Here is a 19,992-nt window from a genome sequence, read left to right as displayed (position 1 = left end):
CAGTGGGGTAGTGAGAGACCAGAAGCTAGACAACAAAGAAGGATGAGGTGGAAAGTAGCAGCAGAACTAGGCAAGGTAGCAGAGCACAGGCACCCACACTGGAACCACATTGTCTGGGTTCAAACCCTTGCTCTCCCACTTGGGAGTTATATGACCTTGGGCAAGTTATTAAATGTCTGCAGACCTCAGTTTCCTCATCTATAAGATGTCCGCAACTATCCTCACAGACTTGTAAAGAGAAAGTGAGTAAATACACACAAAGCTCTTAGAGTAATACCTGACACAGAACAGGTGCTTTAGAATGTTTGCTGTCATTATTCTGCTCTTGCTGTCTGGCAGGGTCACCTGCAACCACGAAATCTTGACATTTCTCTCTTCATTATCTCATTCCCCAGATCTCTATTCACCGCCTCCTGGAAAGGCTTCTGGCCTATGATTACAGGGCGGCTCCAGTCATGCAGGAAGTTTTCCCTCTTTTTTTTTTAGTCTTCTACTCATATTCTTGACTCTGGTTTTTATTCCCCTCTACCTCTGCTATTGTTTATTGTTGCTTCTCTAGAATGACCCAATTCACCCTTAGTGACGTGAACTCTAGTAGACCCTGAAGCGTGTGTCTGTCATTTCCTCCTTTGACATTCCTCTACTTAACAGCAGGATCTGTTTACTTTTACCTCATTTTTTTTAATCCTTTTTTTTTTTTTTTTTTTTTCATTTCTCCCAACCTCTCTGATAAGCCAAAAGAGAGTGGCAGTTTGCAAACCTAGTTTGTGAGCCTTTTTATTTCCTCAAGAAAAGATGAAAGTTGAAAAGCTTCCATTGATTCTAACAGCCACAAAGCCAGCAATTGCTCCAACTAAAAGACAACCCTGGTTACTGCACTCTGCAGGGCACAGGGGCAGTTTCCACACCTCCTAGTTATGGCTCCCACCTGTGACTATGCTCCGATGTGCCCAGCCCCCACACCACCCTCCCACCCATCTCAAATGCCTCTCAGCGGGAGCCACTGGGGGCACCTCGACTCTACTTGGGAGTGGTTCCATCTTGTGGTTCTTTTGGCACCTCCATTCCCATATTTCCCTAGCACCATTTCTTTGCCTGACTGAAAGAAGTGATTCTATCACAAAGTTATCTATTTTGTTCAGCTGTCCTGGAATGCAACCCTTCTGCCCAGCTAGGAAAAGGCCATTTCCCCTGGTCTCAGTCCATCCATGTCCCAGGAGTTCTTTGCTTCTTCACAGCAGGCACCAAGCCTGTCCGTCTGTAGTGTCTGGCTGTGTATAAACTGAATGTGCTCAAGCGCCATGTTCTTTGACAGCTGTTTAAACCTTTTATGTCATCTGCATCACCATTTGGTTTTTTTAACTGCAAATTCACAAAAAGTGTGAACTGGCTTCTTGTGAGGGATTCAGCATAGCACATGCCCTTTAGAATTCTACTATTTTATCATGATCATTAAGTGTGGGAGCTGGGAGAGGCTTTGGAGATTATTTGTCTAACTTCCTCATGTTTTAGAGTAAGATAGTGAGGCTCAGAAAGGGGAAGTTCATTCATAAATCATTTATCGAGTATCAATCATGTTCAAGGCATGTGCTGTGAGGGATAGAAAGATACACTAGATACAATCCCAGCCTTCTAGAAGTTTTTTGACTGGTTGGAGAGTGTATTATTGACAAATTGCTACCCTGCAAGAACGGAGTGTGTTCAGTACCAACTGCTAGAGCAGTTCAAAAGGAAGGAAGGGGAAGCTCCTCTGCGGTGATCAGTGACATGATCAAGGAAGGTGACATTTGAGCTGGAGCTTGAAGGGTTTCATTAAATAAGAGATGGGGACTGAACACACTCCAGACAGAGATCTTGCTCATGGGTAAAAAGTCAGAGTCTAGATTGGTTTGTAGAGAAGTATCAGGAGATAATGCTGGACGAGCAGATTAGGGCCAGTGGAGTGTGAAATACTTCCCTCCCGGACACCCATGTCCCCTCCTCTACCAGGCTGGTCCTGCTTATCTCACAGGTCTCAACCTGAATGGCACCTCCTCAGAGAAGCTGTCCCTGGGCACCTTTTCTAAGTATTAGCCTCTATCATTGCATCCTATGTACTTCCTTCATGGCGTTCACTCAAATGTGTACTTATGCATTTAGTCATTTCCTGCTTTGCTGTCCCCCGCCCCCAACTAGATGATAGGTCCTTTGAAAATAGGCTTTATTTGCCATTGTCTTTCCAGCACAAAGCACAATGCTTACCAGCAGGTGCTCACCAGGAAGTAGCTCTTGTCACTATCAGGGTAGGGGCAGTGATAATGACAACAAAGGACTGGATTGAAAAGACATTGCAAATAATCCACACGTTTTGGTAGGAGATGGATGTGATGACCAGAGTGGGGAGATCAGGGCTTGAACCTGGGTGACTAGGGCAATGGCAGCACTTAGGGGTGGGGGAAGAGAGAGAGTAAAGGGATCAGAGCTGTAGGTGGGAGGAGCCCATGGAAGGGGTGGGGCAGGATGGGAGAGAACTGAAGTCATCAGGGAGAGCAAGCATGTGGCAATTTCCCATCTAGGTTCTTGGAATTTCATGCTTGGAAGGCAATGGCTGGCCATTGAGGGCTTCTAGATGCTTGATCAACTTGTGTTGCATAAACGAGTGATGGTTAGTAAAAAAGAGCAGGGTAGGTAGAAGGTTCAGCCCTGGGTGAGAAGACAGCAGAGTGAAAAGAAGGGGAAGGAGCAATAAAGGATCAGAAATGGATGAAGAAGATGAAAAAGAGAGGAGTCATAATGATGGAGTGAAATCCCAGAGGAAGCGGAAGTGGCTCCAGAAAGGAAGCTCTCCATAAAGCAAACCAAAATAATTCACACTCGCCACAGGTTTGGACTTGGTCAAATCACTTCCCTCCAAGCTTGAGCCAAAGACCAGTGCAGCTCTTTTACCAAGCATCTACTATGTGCCAGATACTGTACTAAGTGCTGGGCGTATAAAGGTGAACAGGACATAGTCTCTGCTCTCAAAGAGGAGTCTAGGAGAGGAAGACAGATGCAAAGAGATGGGGCAAGAAAATGTTCTAAGCAGAGCAAAGTGAGACCTGGGCCTGGTGTGCTGAAGAGCACAGCTGCTACAGCCAGATAGCCTGTTTTGGGCTCATAGCTCTGCTGCTTATTAGCTGTGTGCCTTGGTTTCCCCATCTGGAAAACAGGGATAATAAGAGTACCTGGCCCAGGCGCGGTGGCTCACGCCTGTAATCCCAGCACTTTGGGAGGCCGAGGCGGGTGGATCACTTGAGCCCAGGAGTTCCAGACCAGCCTGGCCAACATGGCGAGGCTCCGTCTCTACTAAAAATACAAAAATTAGCAGGGCGTGGTGGCGTGCGCCTGTAATCCCAGCTACTCAGGAGGCTGAGTCAGAAGAATCGCTTGAATCTGGGAGGCGGATGTTGCCGCAAGCTGACATCGCGCCACTGTAGTCCAGCCTGAGCAACAGAGCGAGACTCCATCTCAAAAAACAAAACAAACAAACAAAAAAAACAGTACCTGCTTTCTAGGGCTGTTTTGAGCAACAGGTGAATTAGTATGCGTACAGCATACAGTAAGCAGGAAATAAATGTGAGCTGCTACAGTGATGACCAAAGTCCTTACAGGGTATAATACAGCAATCAGGGAGGGAAGGTCAATTCTACCTACAGGGTGACAGGGAAGAAGAGGTGGTGGTTCAGGAAAGTGAGCACTGAGAGGGGAATTCTTGAACTGAGTCTCGAGATATTAAGAGGAGGCCAGGCATGGTGGCTCACGCCTGTAATGCCAACACTTTGGGAAGGCGAGAGAGTATGGGGGGTTGTTTGAGCACAGGAGTTGGAGACCAGCCTGGGCAATATGGTGAAACTCCGTTTCTACAGAAAGTACAAACATTAGCTGGGCCTGGCGGCACACGCCTGGGGTCCCAGCTACTCGTGAGGCTGAGGTGGGAGAATCACTTGAGCCTGGGAGGTAGAGGCTGCAGTGAGCTATGATCACACCACTGCACTCCAGCCTGGGTGACAGATGAGACGCTGTCTCTCTCTCTCTCTCTCTCTCCATCCCCCGCTCGGCCTCTGAGTCTTCTAGGTTAAGCAAGATGGGGCAGCAGCGAGGGCATTTATGGGCACACAGAAAAAGGATGAGCCAAGACCCAGGGCTGTGGTACATTCAGGGAATTCAAATGCCTAGAACAGAAAGGGGCACAGCAGAAGAGACAGGAGAGAAAGCCTGGGACTGATGGTGGAAGGGCCATGCTAAGGAGCTAAGACTTCAACTTCTCCCTCTGGGTGGCAGGACCCATGGGAGGGGTAGCGCATGAGACAGATGATTCTGTCATCCTGGGCAGGACTGGCCGTAGGCAGACAGGAAGGCCAGAAGACAGAGTATCCTCTCACACATGCTCTTCACTGGGAGAACGCAGGTCTGAAGCCCATTCTCAAACCACCTGCTTTCCATTTCTTCCAAGTGTTAGGTATGTATGCTGAAACTACCAGTGGAAATGGTGGAAGGAAGGAAACACGGGTAGTTCATTCAAGCTAACATGGAAGCAGTGGGTATCACGTTGTGCACAATGGGAACAGCTCTGCAGATAAAATCTAGTTGGGGCCTGTTAAAGAAGCTTTGCTATTTTCTGGCAAAGAAATGAGGTATCGACACCCTATTCACTGGGGAGGAAGCGAGGTATGCAGGAGCCAGTACTATTTCTTGGAAGTGACAGGGGAAGAGGTTTTTGAGGAAACAAATTTGAGCTTCAGAATGTTATTTGCAATGATGACGAAATGTCCTAGAGGTGCCAAGGAAATGGCTGGATGGATAAAAGGATTAGTGGAATCAGGGCCATGAAATCCTAGGTGGGAACAGGGATAAAATACAACTCGGGAATGCTGAGGCTAAATGAACACTTCCAAGGCCCAGGTTGAGGTTGTCAGGCATCCAGGATCGCTTTTGACTTCAGCGCTAATTTGTCAGCTTTGCCTTGAGAAAATTCCCAGCTCTCTCAACACTTTCTCACCTAATTGCAGTGGTTGGTATTAAGCAAAGATTATCCCTGCAGAAAGGGCTCCAGTGGCCTTTAGTGCTGGCTTTTCTGCTTGAGCTGGCGCCCCTTCTCAGTCCCACTCTTTTTTTGCCTGGCCTTGGCCTGCTTAGGATACTTTCCCTCCCCTCTAGTCTCCTCCCAAACCTGCGGCTCAACTCCCACTTGCTTCTGCATCTTTATTAGGGCCGCCCTTGAGCCACTCGACTTCTATACTTGCTGCAGGTAAGGATTTTGTTTTCATTCACTGATTTCTAGAAGCACTTTCAACTTAAGACAAAGCTGGTCGTTTGTGATTGAACAAATATTTTATTTATTCATGGGTAGACCATAGGTTTGATAATACAGTTCTTCCTCTGTTAGAGATGAAGGAGTCAAGGCATGATCAGCTGCAATGTCAGCAACAAAACCAGGAGGAGATAGGGCTCTCTCCTCCCTCAGGACACGGCACAGCACAGCACAGCAGGGCACAGTGTTAAGGGTGTGTCTCCCTTTGGGGTTTCCAAGTTGCTCTGTATCTTCTCGTGCTGAGGCTCAATGTTCTTCAGCTGCACCTCCACTAGGAGAACATCAGCTGTGAAGACAGAGCCTCAACAGTGTGACCATAGGCCAGATCTTTGTTCTCTTTGCCCTCAGGAGATGAATTTTCTTAAGCTCTCATGGAGCTCTTTGGGGACTCCCTTTTGTTGGGCTGCCTTCTAGCAAATGAGAGAATGTGGGAAAGCAAGCAACCTGCACACCATAAAGCGCCACAAGCAAGAGGACTCACCCTTCTGTGGCTCAGCCCACACACATTTCAGGTGGCTCATTCATCCAGATGTTGCTCTTGACCTTATGAATTATGACAGCACTTCCTAAGACTCCTCCGCACAAGTTGCAATGGTGCCTGCCACGTCAGAACTGCCAGAACTGCCTGCTCTAAGCACCCCTCCCCTCCTCAGAAGGCTATGGGGATGACGGCTGTCCTGCTCTGCAACTGGGCCCATCCCACCCTCATTTTTGGAAACACTGGTAGCTGGCAGGTCACTTTCTCTGGCCATTTTTCTCACCCAGTTCTCTGCTACTAAATCAGGCCCCTGCTTTCTCTAACACACACCTTTGCTATAGCAGGCCTCTCCCACCTTGTGTACCTTTTGGGAAAATGTCAGCATTTTGCCACCACAGATGTGGACTCCCATCTAGTTGGCGCTGTTTAAAGCAGTGTCTGGGGCTGGGGTGGAAGACCAAGCACACACCTTTCACAAAGGGCCTGTCACCACCGCAGGGAGCTGTACCGATCCCCAGGACGGCCCAGCTCAGCTAGCTCATCATCACTAAGGAGAAAGCCCTCTGGCCCCCAAAAGTTTGGGATGTTCTTCCCACTACTTTGCCCACACCCTCCCTTCTCAACTACTTCAAGAAGGTCTCTGAGCCACAGTTCATTGCAACTATCGTTTATTAAAAAATATATGTCTCCTTGGAAGGAACACTGGTAAACCAACTAGTGTCATGCTTACTTTGAATCTTTGTTTCTCTTCCCTGGGAGGGGGAGGGCTGAGCATGGCTGAGACTTCGCCACATAGTTAACATCAGAGAATCAACCTCCCTGCTCACCCCTCCTCACCAGAGTCACAGTCGGCTGTCACTTTATCCTTCTTTGCCTTCAAGTCAGTGTACTGCCCAGGGAAAGCCACTGCCCTTTCCTTATCCTCATCCTGGGTTCCATGCTTTATACAGTTAGCCTCATTCTGCTGGTTGGACAACTGTTAACAGAGTTCCCGGATTTGGCTGGTAGTGCTTAAAGCATCCTCAACATTGCCTTGCTGGCACCAGCCCTAACCCAGCGGGCTAGGAAACAAATGCCTCAACCCTAGGGCCAAGCACTTCTCTGTTCTCCCCTGCATCGTCCCTCCAGTATGGAGGCGAGGGAGGCACATTGGCTTCAAAGGAGCACAGTGGGGTGGGGGAAGACCTGAACCACACCTGCTGCCTGCACTTGTGGTGGTGAAGATTCCCTTGACCACAGTCACTGCCATCAGACTCTGGGAAAAAGCAACAAGGTTTCACAGCTCACCAGCAAGCGGATCTTAGCTCTACAGCTCAAATGTACAGCATAAAGTCTACTTTCCTCTTGAAGAAACCATAAGCTACCAGCTGTTGGGGAGGGGCTGGAGCAGAGCATATGAAGCAGCTGCAAAAAAAAAAACCAAATCAAACTCACGACGTGGCTGGCCAAGCAAGCCAAGTGCTGTCCCGCCATCCCAGCACAGAACTGGAAGGCAAATGACTCCCTGTCGCTGTTGGTGGAGCCCAGAAAGGAACCTCAGTGGAGTCCTGCGTGTCCTCCTCTCAGCCCAGCCCCTGCTCTCCCTTCTGCTGACAGGACAACCAGGCCTGTGTCACCTACTCCATCACAAGGCCTGGCTCCTTCAGGACCTCATAAGCCTTTAGAACCTTGGCAAACTGGATTCTATGCATTCACTTAAATAGTAAAAGTAAAATTTGCAATAATGAAAAGGCTGACACAGTAGCACAACATGGTTTTGGTTTAACAGCAGCTTAAAAAGGAACAAAAAGGAAACCTCTCATGCAGACACATCAGGTGGCATAAAACAATAGGCAATTCCACGCGGAGCATCATTAGCCATTCTCTCTGTCCACACACAGGACTGGCTGCACCTCAGGGGCAGCAGCTGCTTTCAGGTCAAGTCTCTAACCCTCTCATCCCAGGCAAAAGCCCTTTCTCTCAGGCCTCAGGCTGACCCCTCCTAGCTCTCAAGAGAATGACCAAATGCGAGTGCCCTTAGTGCAGCACTTGCTACCATCTTCAATCCCTTCCCAACCAGCTGGGATAGAAGATGCCATCTGATTGGAATATGAAAATTAAAGCATTTCTCTAACAACATAGTACCATTGATGAAGTCTCCATAGATTTTCTAACCCAAATGTGTGTGAATATATATATATATATTATATGAGAGTGTATAATATATATATATAATTTCTATATATTTTATATAAATTACATATATATATCTATATATAAATAAGATACTTTCTGTCGCCATTACGTTGCACCGTTCAGAGCTGCAAGACAGCAGTACAGATAGGGAGAAATGCCCAGGAGCATCTCATCATGTGGTGCATTTAGCTCACTTCACAAGCCGTGCAGCTGTCCAGAGTCTGTCTTTCCATCAGTCCTCCTCTTTTCTCTTCACTTCTGCTTGGTTTTTATGAAAACAATGGCTCTGATGGATTTTGCACCTGTGCTAGCGCTTGGGAAAGGTCCATGCAGGAATGGGCACAGTCACATGATGAATGAGATGGCATCATCCCAAAAAATAAACTGAAACAAACAAAAAATTTAAAAAAAAAAGAACAGGACTAGAAAACTCAATTTTTTTTTGACATATCTAAAAAAGGGGACAAGAACAGTAGCATTTGTTCTCCCCATGGGGACAGGAATGAAGAGGGAGGAGGGAAGAGGGACTTGATTTCTTCTGTTCACAAGAGAATGGTTGGAGGGGATTCTTCAGAGTTTTTCAGGGGATGGGACCCAAATGTAGTGCCCAGACTGGTCCTCAATGATTTGTTTGATTTTGTTATAAATCTCTTCCAGTGAGTCACCCTGTACAATGGCTAAAGTGAAGAGGAAAACAAAATTATTACTGTGGTCCACAGCACATCCCCCAAACCCAGCAATCCTGCCTCTCCCAACAATCCTACAAGTCCCCCCTCCATACCCCCCCGACCCCTCACATGAAGGACATGTTCCCAGGAGTATGGGTTTGGGCTTGGGTTCACTGGCTGGCTGCCTGTGTGTTCAGGGCAGTAAGGGCAACCAACTAGGTGCCCCAAGCCCAGGGATTGAAGTCAACTCACTGAGACAGTGAGACTAAGTAGTAATGACCAGAAAAATGTGTTTATTCAAAAGATGTTTATTGAGCACCCACTATGTGCCAGACCTTGCAGTTCATGTTGCTCTTGGGTGCCATAAGGCCAGCAGCTTGTTATTCTAAAGCAGCCTTACTAAAAGACTTGGAAAATTGCAGTTCTCCACAGAAAGAGCTGAAAGCCACAATTTCTGGCAAGAGGCAGTGCTCCTGGGCCCATCACATCTGCTATATGTCAGAGGTCAGCCCAGCAAACAAGGACATGGATGCTGATGGTAAAGGGAGCTCTGAAGACCCAAGGTGTGTGAGGACATTTATGAATTCTTTACGCAGTTAACCTAGTGTCACCACCAGCTAGAATGGATTCAGCACTGCCTTGCATGCATATATGTATATATCACTGTACTTCAAAAGGTGAAGAACGTATTACATAGAAACCTTCCCAATGTTTCAGGAACTGACCTTCTAAAGTAGATGATCACACACACACACACACACACACAGACAGGCACCCCAACAGACAACTTGAACACCACACTGAGGAATCATCATCATCAACAAACGTTTATTCAGCACCTAAACATGCAAAGCAAAGTACTGGGGGAGGGGGAGGGGAGCTGAAACGGAGGGAGACAGAGTAATACAGGCAGACCACAATCTAGTAAGGACAAGACAAAATGAACAAACCAACAATTCAAGGAAGCATTTGGCGAGTGGTTTATGCTATAAACTGGCTGAGCTGCTATGGCTGGACACAGGGAACTTGAGTGCTTTGGAAAGGTTTGTGCTCAAAAGCTTAAAAGCAACTGGAAACTCCGTGCAAGGTTTCTACATTCTGTCTACACCTGTTTGAGACACTTATAGAAACAGGTACCTGGCTAGTCCCCCAGAACCCCCCACAGGGCAGCAGGAGTCTTACCCGTAAAGTACTCTCCAAACTCCTGCTCCAGTTTCATGGCTTTGTCATAGATCTTATTTGCTTGTTCATATGTCTGCCTTCGGTTCATTTCCCTGCCAAAGACAGAAGAAAAATAGTTCCGAACCAGATCTTATGTTCTGATTAACCATAAAGGATTATCCAGGATCCCTAAAAATCTGCTAAGCTGCCCTCTCAGAGCAGCAGTGGCCCATGGCTAACTCCTCAAACATTCTGCGTTCAAAAGTCCAACCGAGAACATATGCACAAGCCCTCAAAACAGGAGCGCCCAGTGACCAGAGCTGGGGCACAGAGTTTCTTTCAAGTTTCTGCCCAGCAAATTACTTTCTTCTCCATTTCCCTTGCAGACCCGATCTTAGCTTGGTGTGTCTGAGTTCTCAGTTAAACACTTACATAAGGGCTTCAATGGACTTGGGCTTGATGAAAATGGCAATGGGGTAAAGTTGTGCTTGCTGCAGTCTCTTGATAGCATTGCCGGAAACATCTAAGATGCAGTGCTTGCCCTGAAAAAGCAGAGATTGTATCAGCCCAGCCACTCCCTATTCACTGAGCCCCAAGCAGAAATCCAGTGACATTCTAAACATCCACCTTGGCTGGGGGTGGGGTTGAGGGGAGGGGCACCAGGGCCACCCAAAGTGGCCTAAAACACTGGATCCCTGAGGTAGACAGGCCCCACTTTTTGCTCCTATTACCCAGAAAAGGCCACATCTGTCCAGAGTCCCCTATTCCCTGTTGGGTGATGCTCTGGGGTGAGTTGTATGAAGGAGACAGATAGCTTCGTCAAGGGACTGGGAGTATGCAGAGGTGCTATGGCTTTGGTCAGCAGCACTGTTGGGCAGCTCCTGTGTTGGAAGGATAAGGATCCAAGTGGAACCCTGGCGTGAGCATTGGCCTTCCCTTTGAGGCCATCTCCTCTACACTTACCCTCTCTGCAACTGCCCGCACTGACTGGATGCTGGTCCCATAGAGGTTATCATTAAATTGGCCTGCTTCAATGAACTTGTTGTCCTGAATATCTTTCTCCATTTGTTCACGCGACACCACAAAGTGGTAGTCTTGTCCATCCACCTCATTATCACGTCGAGGTCGGGTAGTATCTGAAGGAAGAAAGGAAATGCTTTGTAGCCCAGGGGCAATGATCCACCCCAAGTCAAACAATACTGACTGGGCCGGGTGCGGTGGCTCAAGCCTGTAATCCCAGCACTTTGGGAGGCCGAGACGGGCGGATCACGAGGTCAGGAGATCGAGACCATCCTGGCTAATACGGTGAAACCCCGTCTCTACTAAAAAAAATACAAAAAACTAGCCGGGCGCGGTGGCGGGTGCCTGTAGTCCCAGCTACTCCGGAGGCTGAGGCAGGAGAATGGCGGGAACCCGGGAGGCAGAGCTTGCAGTGAGCTGAGATCCGGCCACTGCACTCCAGCCTGGGCGACAGAGCGAGACTCCGTCTCACAAAAAAAATAAATAAATAAATAAAAAAAATAAAAAATACTGACTGGTCCATTCTCATCTGGGTGGGTCAGTGGGCCACTCCATTTTTTTTTTTTTTTCCAAATAAGTGGGAGAAAACAAGCAGTTGGGAAGCAGTTTGTCTGGCCTACTTCTCTTCCAATCTCCAGGTCACACACAGGGGGCTATTTGCTTTAGCTTAAACTGGACCAGAAAGGTGAGCTAAGGCATGGCAGAGGGTGCCAAACTTGGTAGAGGAGACAGTGAACCTAACAAACTGTTCATGGAGTCACATCAACACCACTTTGGCTGGGCCTCCCTATTTGTCCAACCATTCCCAACCATCACCACTGAAACTTCCCCTCAAGAGAGTGAGCAGCCAAGCCTGATTGATGGCTTAATCTCTCCAACCCCATCAGCTTTTGGAGAATATGTTGCCACCTACTCTTTTCCAGGGTGCCAAATGTACCCTGTCCTCAAATAGCCCTAGAATCTGATCCCAGACCTTTTCCATAAAACATTAGAGGAACAATTCCCAGGGCACCAAGCCTCACTCCTCTGGGCCTTCCTGGACTCTTACGTGGCACACAGGATCCAAATTTATGTGGAAATTCAGAGATCAGGTCATCGTTGACTCGGTCCTTCATTGGGCCCAGGATGATCACAGGCCTTGCATAGTGAACTAGAGAGGGAGAGCATCGAGACAGTGAACAGAGACCCCCACCAGACAGCCTGTCCTACCCCTGAGTCTGGCTAGAACACAGAGGCTCTGGAGCAGAGACTCAGACAGGGTAAAGCATCCTCGGCCATTGTCTGGCTTTTAAACAGAAAGACATCAAAGAGCCTTTAATTTGAGAATATCTAAGTTCAAGGCAAGTCTGAAACCAGAAGCTGCTCCCCTTCTAACACAGTCAGAAAGAATCTCTGCACTGACACCAGTAACTGAGCAAGGTTTTTGCAGAGCAGCCACTGAAGGGAAGAACCTGGACCTCTCTTTTAGCAGTGGCTACATCTACTGAAATAGACCTTCCTTGTAAATTTGCCCCCTCCTTTGGAAGGTGTCCTGGCAGCAGGCAAAGGCACAGAGAGAAGTGCACACTGGATGCACCCCCTTCCCTATGACACTAGGAAGAAGCAGAAGAGAAGAAGGAGCCCATGGGCTGGATGTGCCATGAGTCGAGCCTTCCTCCTCCTCCAGGTCCCTCCCTCTGCTGCCATAGCCACCCATTGTATTGAGCCCCATGACCAGACTAGCACAAAGACAAGGCTCTCAGAAGGGGCTTACTTTCTTGCCGTGTCACTGGCTCATATGACAAAATAGCATCCTCTTGTCCTTCTGCAACAAAAAAGGGAGATAGGTTAGCACCATATGATCTGCCTCCTTCTGTACAACACTCCCCGCACCCCTCCCCTGCCAGGACATAGCCTTATCGGGTGGTCCTTGCTACCACCTGTGATCCTTTCTGTTTTCTGCTGGTGAGAAGCACAGGAAAGCCCTTCACGGGCTCGGAGACAGAAGTCAGCAGTTATCTTGTTCAGTGAAACATCACTGGGCAAGGGGCCAAGGCCCAGAAGCCATGAAGCCTCCACCCCAAACCACCCCAATTTCTGAGGAACTGTTCTTGTAGGTAACAAGTCAGCTGTGTGCAGTAGCCCCCTCGCTCTAGTAAGAATGACAGGGATGCTTCGACTGGTTGAGATGCTTGCCTGAGTCCCCTTCATCTACATGCAGGGGAGTCAGGGCACACACCCAGGTCCCTAAAGGTGCGACCTAACTTTGCCCTTTTAAAGGTCTACCGACCCACCTCCTGTATTGGAAGCAGCATCCAGAAAAGTGGCACATGGCTCTGCTAAGGTCCCCAGTGCCCTTTAAAAGCAATGCTGAGCCTGCTGTCTCTTTCTGGTGGAGCTCCATGTCGAGCCTAGCAATGTTGAGGTTTTCCTAAAACAGTCATTAAGCCACTTGGTGCTGGGTGCCTGGAGGTCCCAAAGTGGCTGATGGCAGTCCCAGGGAAGATAGTGATATTTGCATCAAGGCACACAATGCTTGCTAAAAGGCTTCTTCTGAGCCTAAGACTCCTGGGCAGATTTTACAAGGCTTCTAGCCACCATAGCTCTTGAAAGACCAGTGCTCCCAAAGTTCATGAGGTTTGAATTACGGTTTCTCTGGTCTGGTCACAGGATCTCCCAAGGAGAACTTGGCAATTACCTGATCCTTTAACTGGCCCCAAAGGCAAAGAGGTCCTAATGACCTGGAAAGGCAGATTTAGCGCAGTATCCTATAGGAGCCATTTTTCTTTTGGTCTCTGAGCAAATCTATAAATCTGGCAGCACCTATGGCCCACAGTAGCCATGGCAGGGATTTACTCTTTGGCAGTTTACCCTTCCCAGTGCCAGGGATGCTTTTAAGTCAGGTCTTGGCCAGAACTATAGGGCTTATACTCTCCTTTAACCCATGGGGTGAACCCCAACCCATAAGGAGAATGAACTGGCCACAGCATTTCCAGGATCTCAAAGTGTACATGGCTAAAAGAAGCACCAGCCTCTGAGCAGCAATGGCAGCTGAGCGACACTGGAATGAGGATGGCTGGGATACACGGTGGAGCTACACGACATGGAAGGAATGACACACACTTACTGGAACTGCTTTCGCTGTCACTGGTGTTGGATGTCACTCCCTCTGCAAGCCAACAAGAAAGAGACTCCAATTCAGAACACACCACTGAGAAGTCACATGCAGCACAAAACTCAATTTCTCCAGGAGCGAGACACTGAGCTGCCAACTGAGTCAGGCCACAGGAGGCCTGCCACATCCAGGCTACCAACTGGGAGGCACAGCTCCAATCCTGAGCCCCTGGCCCTCTCATACTTGTCCCCAGAGCCCTCTTGGTCTGCCAAGTCCCTCCCTATGTGCTACAAGCCATACTTCCTTCAGCAGCATCCTCTTCACCTGAATCAAACAAATTGACCTGGATGGTTTCCAAGTCCTATTTCAAAATGCATCGCCCAAGGCTAACAACAGGAAAGAAAAGGCAGTGACAGGAGCAAAGAGAAGTCCAGGGACCAGTCTGCTCATGGGTGTCCCCCGCCCGACAGAGCCCCTGAAATACAGAACCATGTGGCACTCCACAACTAAGAGGCCAATCACTGGATGGGTTAAGCAGACACCAGGCAGCGCTGCCCTGACCATTCGGTGGGATCCCCAGCCTTCCTGCCGCCACTCCAAAGCAGGAGAGCTTGGCTTCAGTGGTGAGAGGGGAAGCACTTCCATCCACCACCAGACACATGTCAAAACACAGACAACAAAACCAACAAAAACACCTTGAGGACAAGACAGCCCTCCTGTCTCACACAGCTGGGATCTGCCCATCTCTTAGTGGTGAGGGAAAAGAAAGCTCAAGCCGGGGAGCAGCGCTCATAGGAGGCACAAACAAAGCCCGCCCATCCAAGATGACACGCGAATGAAGATGAGACATGGACACACCAAACGATGGAGAGAGATGCTGCTCATTTCAGCCAAGACCACACTGTTCCAGATCATGATATGCTGTGGCCCACCCCCAGAAAGGACTGGCTGAGTTGCCACACATGGCTAGTTCCTGAACAATCCCCATAGGCAACTCCTTTGCCTTTGTCCTTTATTATTTATTGAAGGAGAGTAAATGCTGACAGAACCCATTCGGCAAGGCTGCATGTCTGTGCACCCTTGCACGCAGCAGGATGGCCACTAAGCCTCATCATCTAGGTCTTTTTCATTTTCCACTCTAGGATTCTTTTCCAGAAAGGAAAATGAGGTCAGAGTTTTCCTGAGATAAAGCACTAACTATATATGGTCCATAAATGGTGCCGGGGCCCCTAGCAGACCAGCTCAACCCCTTACAGGTGCTCTGTGGGAAGCCAACCGGCACTGTTTGCTGAGGCCCTGGATCTGCTGGGACATCCCAGAAGCAGGTTGGGAAAAGGGGGTCACAGTACCCTTGCCCCTAGTTAGAGGGACTGTAAGAGCTACAATTCCTACACCCAATTCTTTAGCGTGGTATCACTGGAAGAAGAATCCAACCAGCAGGCACCCCTCCCTTCGACAATAGGCTAGAGATTAGCTGAGTGGTTACCTTGGAGAAACATTTCAAGCCCATTTCGCTTCTAAGGTGGGACGCCAAGCTCACGCCCTGCCACTTTGAGTAGCAAAAGGTAAACAAAGGCATGAATGATAGGGACTTATTTGGGTACTAGGGATCCAGAGCAAACATGTAACATTTGGAGCCACACGCACTTCTTCCTGCTGTGATGTCAGAGTGCTCACAAACACTGCCCTCCTCTCACCCTTGACCCTCACCCATGTCCCCAGTAGCCCCACCCCCACTATCTCCATTCATGCCACAAATACAGTGAACGGTGTGTAAGTTGGACTTACTCAGGTTCTTTGCTCCATAATAATCGTCACTTAACCCCGGGAAGTCCTGATTTCACAGACAGCAAGGGCGGAGAGGACGAGGGGGAGAAGAAGAAGGGGGACGGGGAAGGGATGGGAGGGAATGGAAGAGAGGGAGAGATTTGGGGAGAAGAGAAAAAATAGAGAAAAAGACAAGGGGGGAGGAAGAATACAGAGGCAGGTGAGCACTAGTGACAGAATTATGAAACACCATGAAGACCTAGCACTATAGTGAGGCCAGGAACTTTGCCACAGAAAGAACATCCCAGGGCAGATAAGACATCAAGACTTCATGCTGCCCAATTCGTTGCCAGAGGGCCTTGGAGTAGACTAGCTTTCTGAGGTGTCTACGGCTGTAGGCCAATGGGACAGGACAGGTGACACTCCAAGGCTTAGAGCACCTGCTTTGACCAAATTTTGGTTGTGGAGCCCAGGTCTCTGTTTGGCCCTGAAATCACCATTTCCCTCCGCAGTGTGTGAAAGAGCAAATGCCCACGTGTGCCAGGTAGGCAGACAGAATTCCCATTACCTCAAGAAGCTTTCGCCCAATACTGATTCACTCTGTTCAAACCCTTCAGGAAAAGTTTCACATGGTGTGGGGTGTGGCTTCCAAAGCTGCCCTGAGCTGGGCAGACCTTGGGGGATGAGCTCAGCTTCTGGAGAAGCACTAGGCACTTTCAACTCTGTTGTCCAACAGATACCCCCACCTCGCCCACCAGGCGGGACCACTGAGCAATGAACAGCCCCCCCAGGCTGGGCTTGGCATGGAGGGACTCTGGGACACTGGGACTTATCTGATGAAATTATGGTGACATCACCTCAGGCCTCTGACTAGGACTATCTCCTAACTGCTCATGAGCAGAGCCACCTCATCTATGGCTTCTCATTGAACTACTCCAGGATGATGAGCTGTGGCTGCCATCTGGATGAGGGCACCCTTTTGTCCACCGGTACCACCCAGATAGCAACGACTTACGCATACCATGACCGTGGACCAGGCTGGCCTGACAGAAGGACATTTCCTTTCAGAACCAGTCAGTCTCCTGCCAGTCCCAACAGCCCAAGACCCCAAGATCCCTCCATGTAAGTCAGAGGAGTCACTGGTAAATGAGAGATGTTTACCACTCATGATGAGACAAATGAGAAAACATTTTTCAAGCCAGGCCTGGTGTTTAAGGTTAGGGTTGGAGCAGTTAATTGCTGAGGCACATGGTAGAGCAAGAAGATTTATCAGGATTAAATTTCTTCTTCAGTTGAATTTAGCTCAGTGTGACTGCTCTTCCTACCAAACCAACTTTGTGTTTTTCAACAGATCTTTATTTGAACAATGTGGAGCAACACTCCTTCCATGTCAACTCATTTAAGCAGGAAGGATTCTCCTGGGAAAACTGGCTCTGTAGGCACTCTAGGATGACAGTGAGTCTGCTGAGAGTTGTGTGGATATCCTGTATGCTTATGCACATGTCTGGGATTCTGGAAGTAGCCCCAACTCCAGGGATCCTGGGAAAAGGCTCTTCTCTTGACATACATGAGTGAAGTTAAGGGAAAGAAAACACAAGAGGAAGAAACCAGGAGAGCAACACTGAGTCCCTAGACCTCGTTCTCTTGAAAAACCATTTTCCTGACCCTGACACTGTAGTTGAAAAACCGTTCCTCACCACCACAGCAGAGCTCTGTCTGGCACTTCCATTGCTAGTGCCAGGCACTTCCTGGGACCCTGGGACCAGTCCCACCTCAGTGCCTTCAACATTCATTCTAACTGAGGAGCAGGACAAATAAAACCCAACATCTTCTTATGTAGACCAATTTCTGCCCTGACTCTGTAGATAAGCAGGTGCACGCGCACACAGGCATGCACGGGGCCACACGTGGCCCTGCCCAGGCTTCTCCTGAGGGAAAGGCAACTGACGATGAGAGGACGGGGCTGCAGACGGCCTGCTCTCTGGACTCTGCTGCTACTTACGTTCCTGTATGCTGCTCTCCTGGGCCATGTTTTCTTTGCTCTTGTAAAATGGAAACTTTCGAGAGAGGCGGAAACTCTTTTTACGTTTCTTTTTGATCGACTGTGAAAGAACATGAAGATGGAGGGGAAGGACAGAAGAAAAAAAAACAGAACAATGGATTTTAAAGCATGCAAGAAAAACTAAAATGGAGACAACGGTGAGCTAAATAAAAGACCATCTCTCACAAATGGAGTCTATGAGATTAAATGAAAGTTGATGTAAGAGGAAAATTATGTTTACAAGAAAATGTTGTAGGGATGTTAGAGGTTTCTACCTAACCCAGACTCATAACACTCACTGGTACTTCCTAAAGAACAAAGGTCACTGTAGCCTCCTGGACACATGCCCTAAGGTACCACTGATATACACAGAGTCATCTACTCCACGTCTCTCTTCCCTCTACTGCTCCAGAAGTTCTTTGGCCTGTGAAGCTCATAGAAAAAAAGGGGTGAATGGAGAGCCCCCCTGTCTCAGGTGGTCTGAAGGGAGGTAGGAGCTCTGAGACTGGGCTTCTTGGCTGGATGCTCTGACAGGATCTATAGCCAGGGAGACACCCATGAGTGGCTTCATTTTCCCCAAGCAAGTCAGCCTTCCAGACAGTCCAACTCCAACACATCTTCAAGAGCCAGTACCCAGGGGGAAGGAGCACAGACTAGCTGTGGACTTTAAGAGCTCCCTCTCTGCTTTCTGAAAAGCAGTCAATGTTCTGACAGGACAGAGCCAGCCCCCTGAAAAAGAGATTTTCTTTTGTGTTCCCCAGTTCTCCTACACATCAGACTAAATTCCAAGCTTCTCGCCCCTCTTTACCTACTGGCTGATTTCCTTGGGAATCCCCACTTACCCTGTTAGACTCAATCATCCCCGTCCTGGCATGGAACTTCACAGTTTTCAATCGAGCTCTTTCTTTCTTTTCTACCCTGTTTTGGAATCAGAAAGAAGTCCTGTTACTGCCAGTAAATGGTCCAGCAGTGGGTTGCAACAGGCACAGCAGCCATTTTTTTTGGCTCACTGAGTAAAAACCATGTTGAGTACCGACTCTACCAAAAAGGAAGCAAGGCACAAATGTTGCTCTCAAGCAACTTCTAATAGGAAAACAAGAAAGAAACACCAGCAAGAGGGCAGGAAAGGCCTTGCTCATGATCATGATGACTCACCTCTTCTTACTGGGGATCACACCGATCTGCTCACTTTCTCCATGTGGGGTCACCAGCCTTGCCTGCCACCACTCATCATCAGAGGCATTAATGACATGAAGAATGTCACCATAAGAGAAGCTGAGCCCCTGGCTTGGCAGGCAGCTGTCCCGAGTCCGATCATAGTCAAACAGGGCCCTGAAAGGCACAGTGAAAGATGAAGTGATCATCCAACCCTAAATGCCAAGACACTGGCACCTTGAAAAGATGGAAGGCCAACCCAAACAGCACAGACATAGCAGCCTCACAGCATACTAGAAGGATGTCTCCAGGAGACCACATCCTTCTTTCTGTGCCAAAGTGGTAAATATGCACTCCCTTTCAAAGAAACATCTCATTCTCCCAATAAGAAGCATAAGAGAAAATATTTTACAAACCCCATTTCCTCTTGGCTTCTGGATGCAAGACAAAAGTTCAAAGTAGAACTCATTCAACAGCCCTCTCCCTCACCCACATCCTAGGAAACTAGCTCTAGCAGGGAGCTTTCTCAGTTCACAAACATATCTTCAAAAAGTAGCTAAAGACAGGACAAAAAAATGTTAACTATAATCCCAAACAATGACTGGTAAACACTGCCGAAACACTAAAGAAAGGGCCCTATGTCCTCGGGAGTCCAAAGAAAAAGCTAAGGCTGACGCTGACCCACACAATGGTAGGGTTGAAAAGAACCACTGGGACCCTAGAAGTGCAGTCTCTTTCTCTTACATATGGGGAAACAGAGGCTCAGTGAGGAAAAATAGTTTGACCTAAATCACACATCTAACCAACCTGGGACAAAACCCAGGTCTTCTGACAAGACATGCTGTTGTGACATGCTATAAATGATGCAGAGTAAAGAAGTAAAAGGGAAGGTGGGAGAAGGTGGGGAGGGAGCTATACAATCCAGGTTTATGGAAAAGGACACCAGCTTGGCTGCTGCTAGAAGTCCTAGGAAATGGTATTGGAAATAAAGGTCTGAGGCAAATTTTGGAAGCCCTTGAATAGACATGATTTAGCAGCCCCTGGAAATCTGAGAGGAGTGACACATCAAAAGAGCCTTAGGAGGTCGGGTACAGAGGCTCATGC

The 19,992-nt window shown here is 48.3% G+C and overlaps 1 protein-coding gene across 9 annotated transcripts in view; it reads right to left on the bottom strand.

The window, feature by feature from the left end:
* Positions 1-5,330: 5,330 nt before the first annotated feature.
* Positions 5,331-19,992, bottom strand: part of DLG3 (discs large MAGUK scaffold protein 3) — a 59,050-nt gene continuing 44,388 nt past the window's right edge. For 3 of the 9 annotated variants that reach the window (XM_030934348.1, XM_030934349.1, XM_030934350.1), the window contains 10 exons: positions 18,889-19,065; positions 18,576-18,651; positions 17,695-17,794; positions 13,938-13,979; positions 12,585-12,635; positions 11,880-11,981; positions 10,775-10,947; positions 10,244-10,353; positions 9,833-9,924; positions 5,338-8,659 (listed from right to left, as the gene is read on the bottom strand). In XM_030934348.1, the coding sequence (XP_030790208.1) occupies positions 8,553-8,659; positions 9,833-9,924; positions 10,244-10,353; positions 10,775-10,947; positions 11,880-11,981; positions 12,585-12,635; positions 13,938-13,979; positions 17,695-17,794; positions 18,576-18,651; positions 18,889-19,065 (1,030 nt within the window). In that variant the 3' untranslated portion in view covers positions 5,338-8,552. Of the gene's footprint in view, positions 8,660-9,832; positions 9,925-10,243; positions 10,354-10,774; positions 10,948-11,879; positions 11,982-12,584; positions 12,636-13,937; positions 13,980-15,713; positions 15,760-17,694; positions 17,795-18,575; positions 18,652-18,888; positions 19,066-19,992 lie in introns of all 9 variants that reach the window. The other 6 variants (XM_030934346.1, XM_030934345.1, XM_030934347.1 and 3 more) reach the window with 4 other exon arrangements.

Source organism: Rhinopithecus roxellana, chromosome 7, assembly GCF_007565055.1.
Source record: "Rhinopithecus roxellana isolate Shanxi Qingling chromosome 7, ASM756505v1, whole genome shotgun sequence".
NCBI classification, from domain to species: Eukaryota; Metazoa; Chordata; class Mammalia; order Primates; family Cercopithecidae; genus Rhinopithecus; species Rhinopithecus roxellana.
Note: the sequence above shows the minus strand (reverse complement) of the source record. Positions and strands in the feature narration are given on the sequence as shown.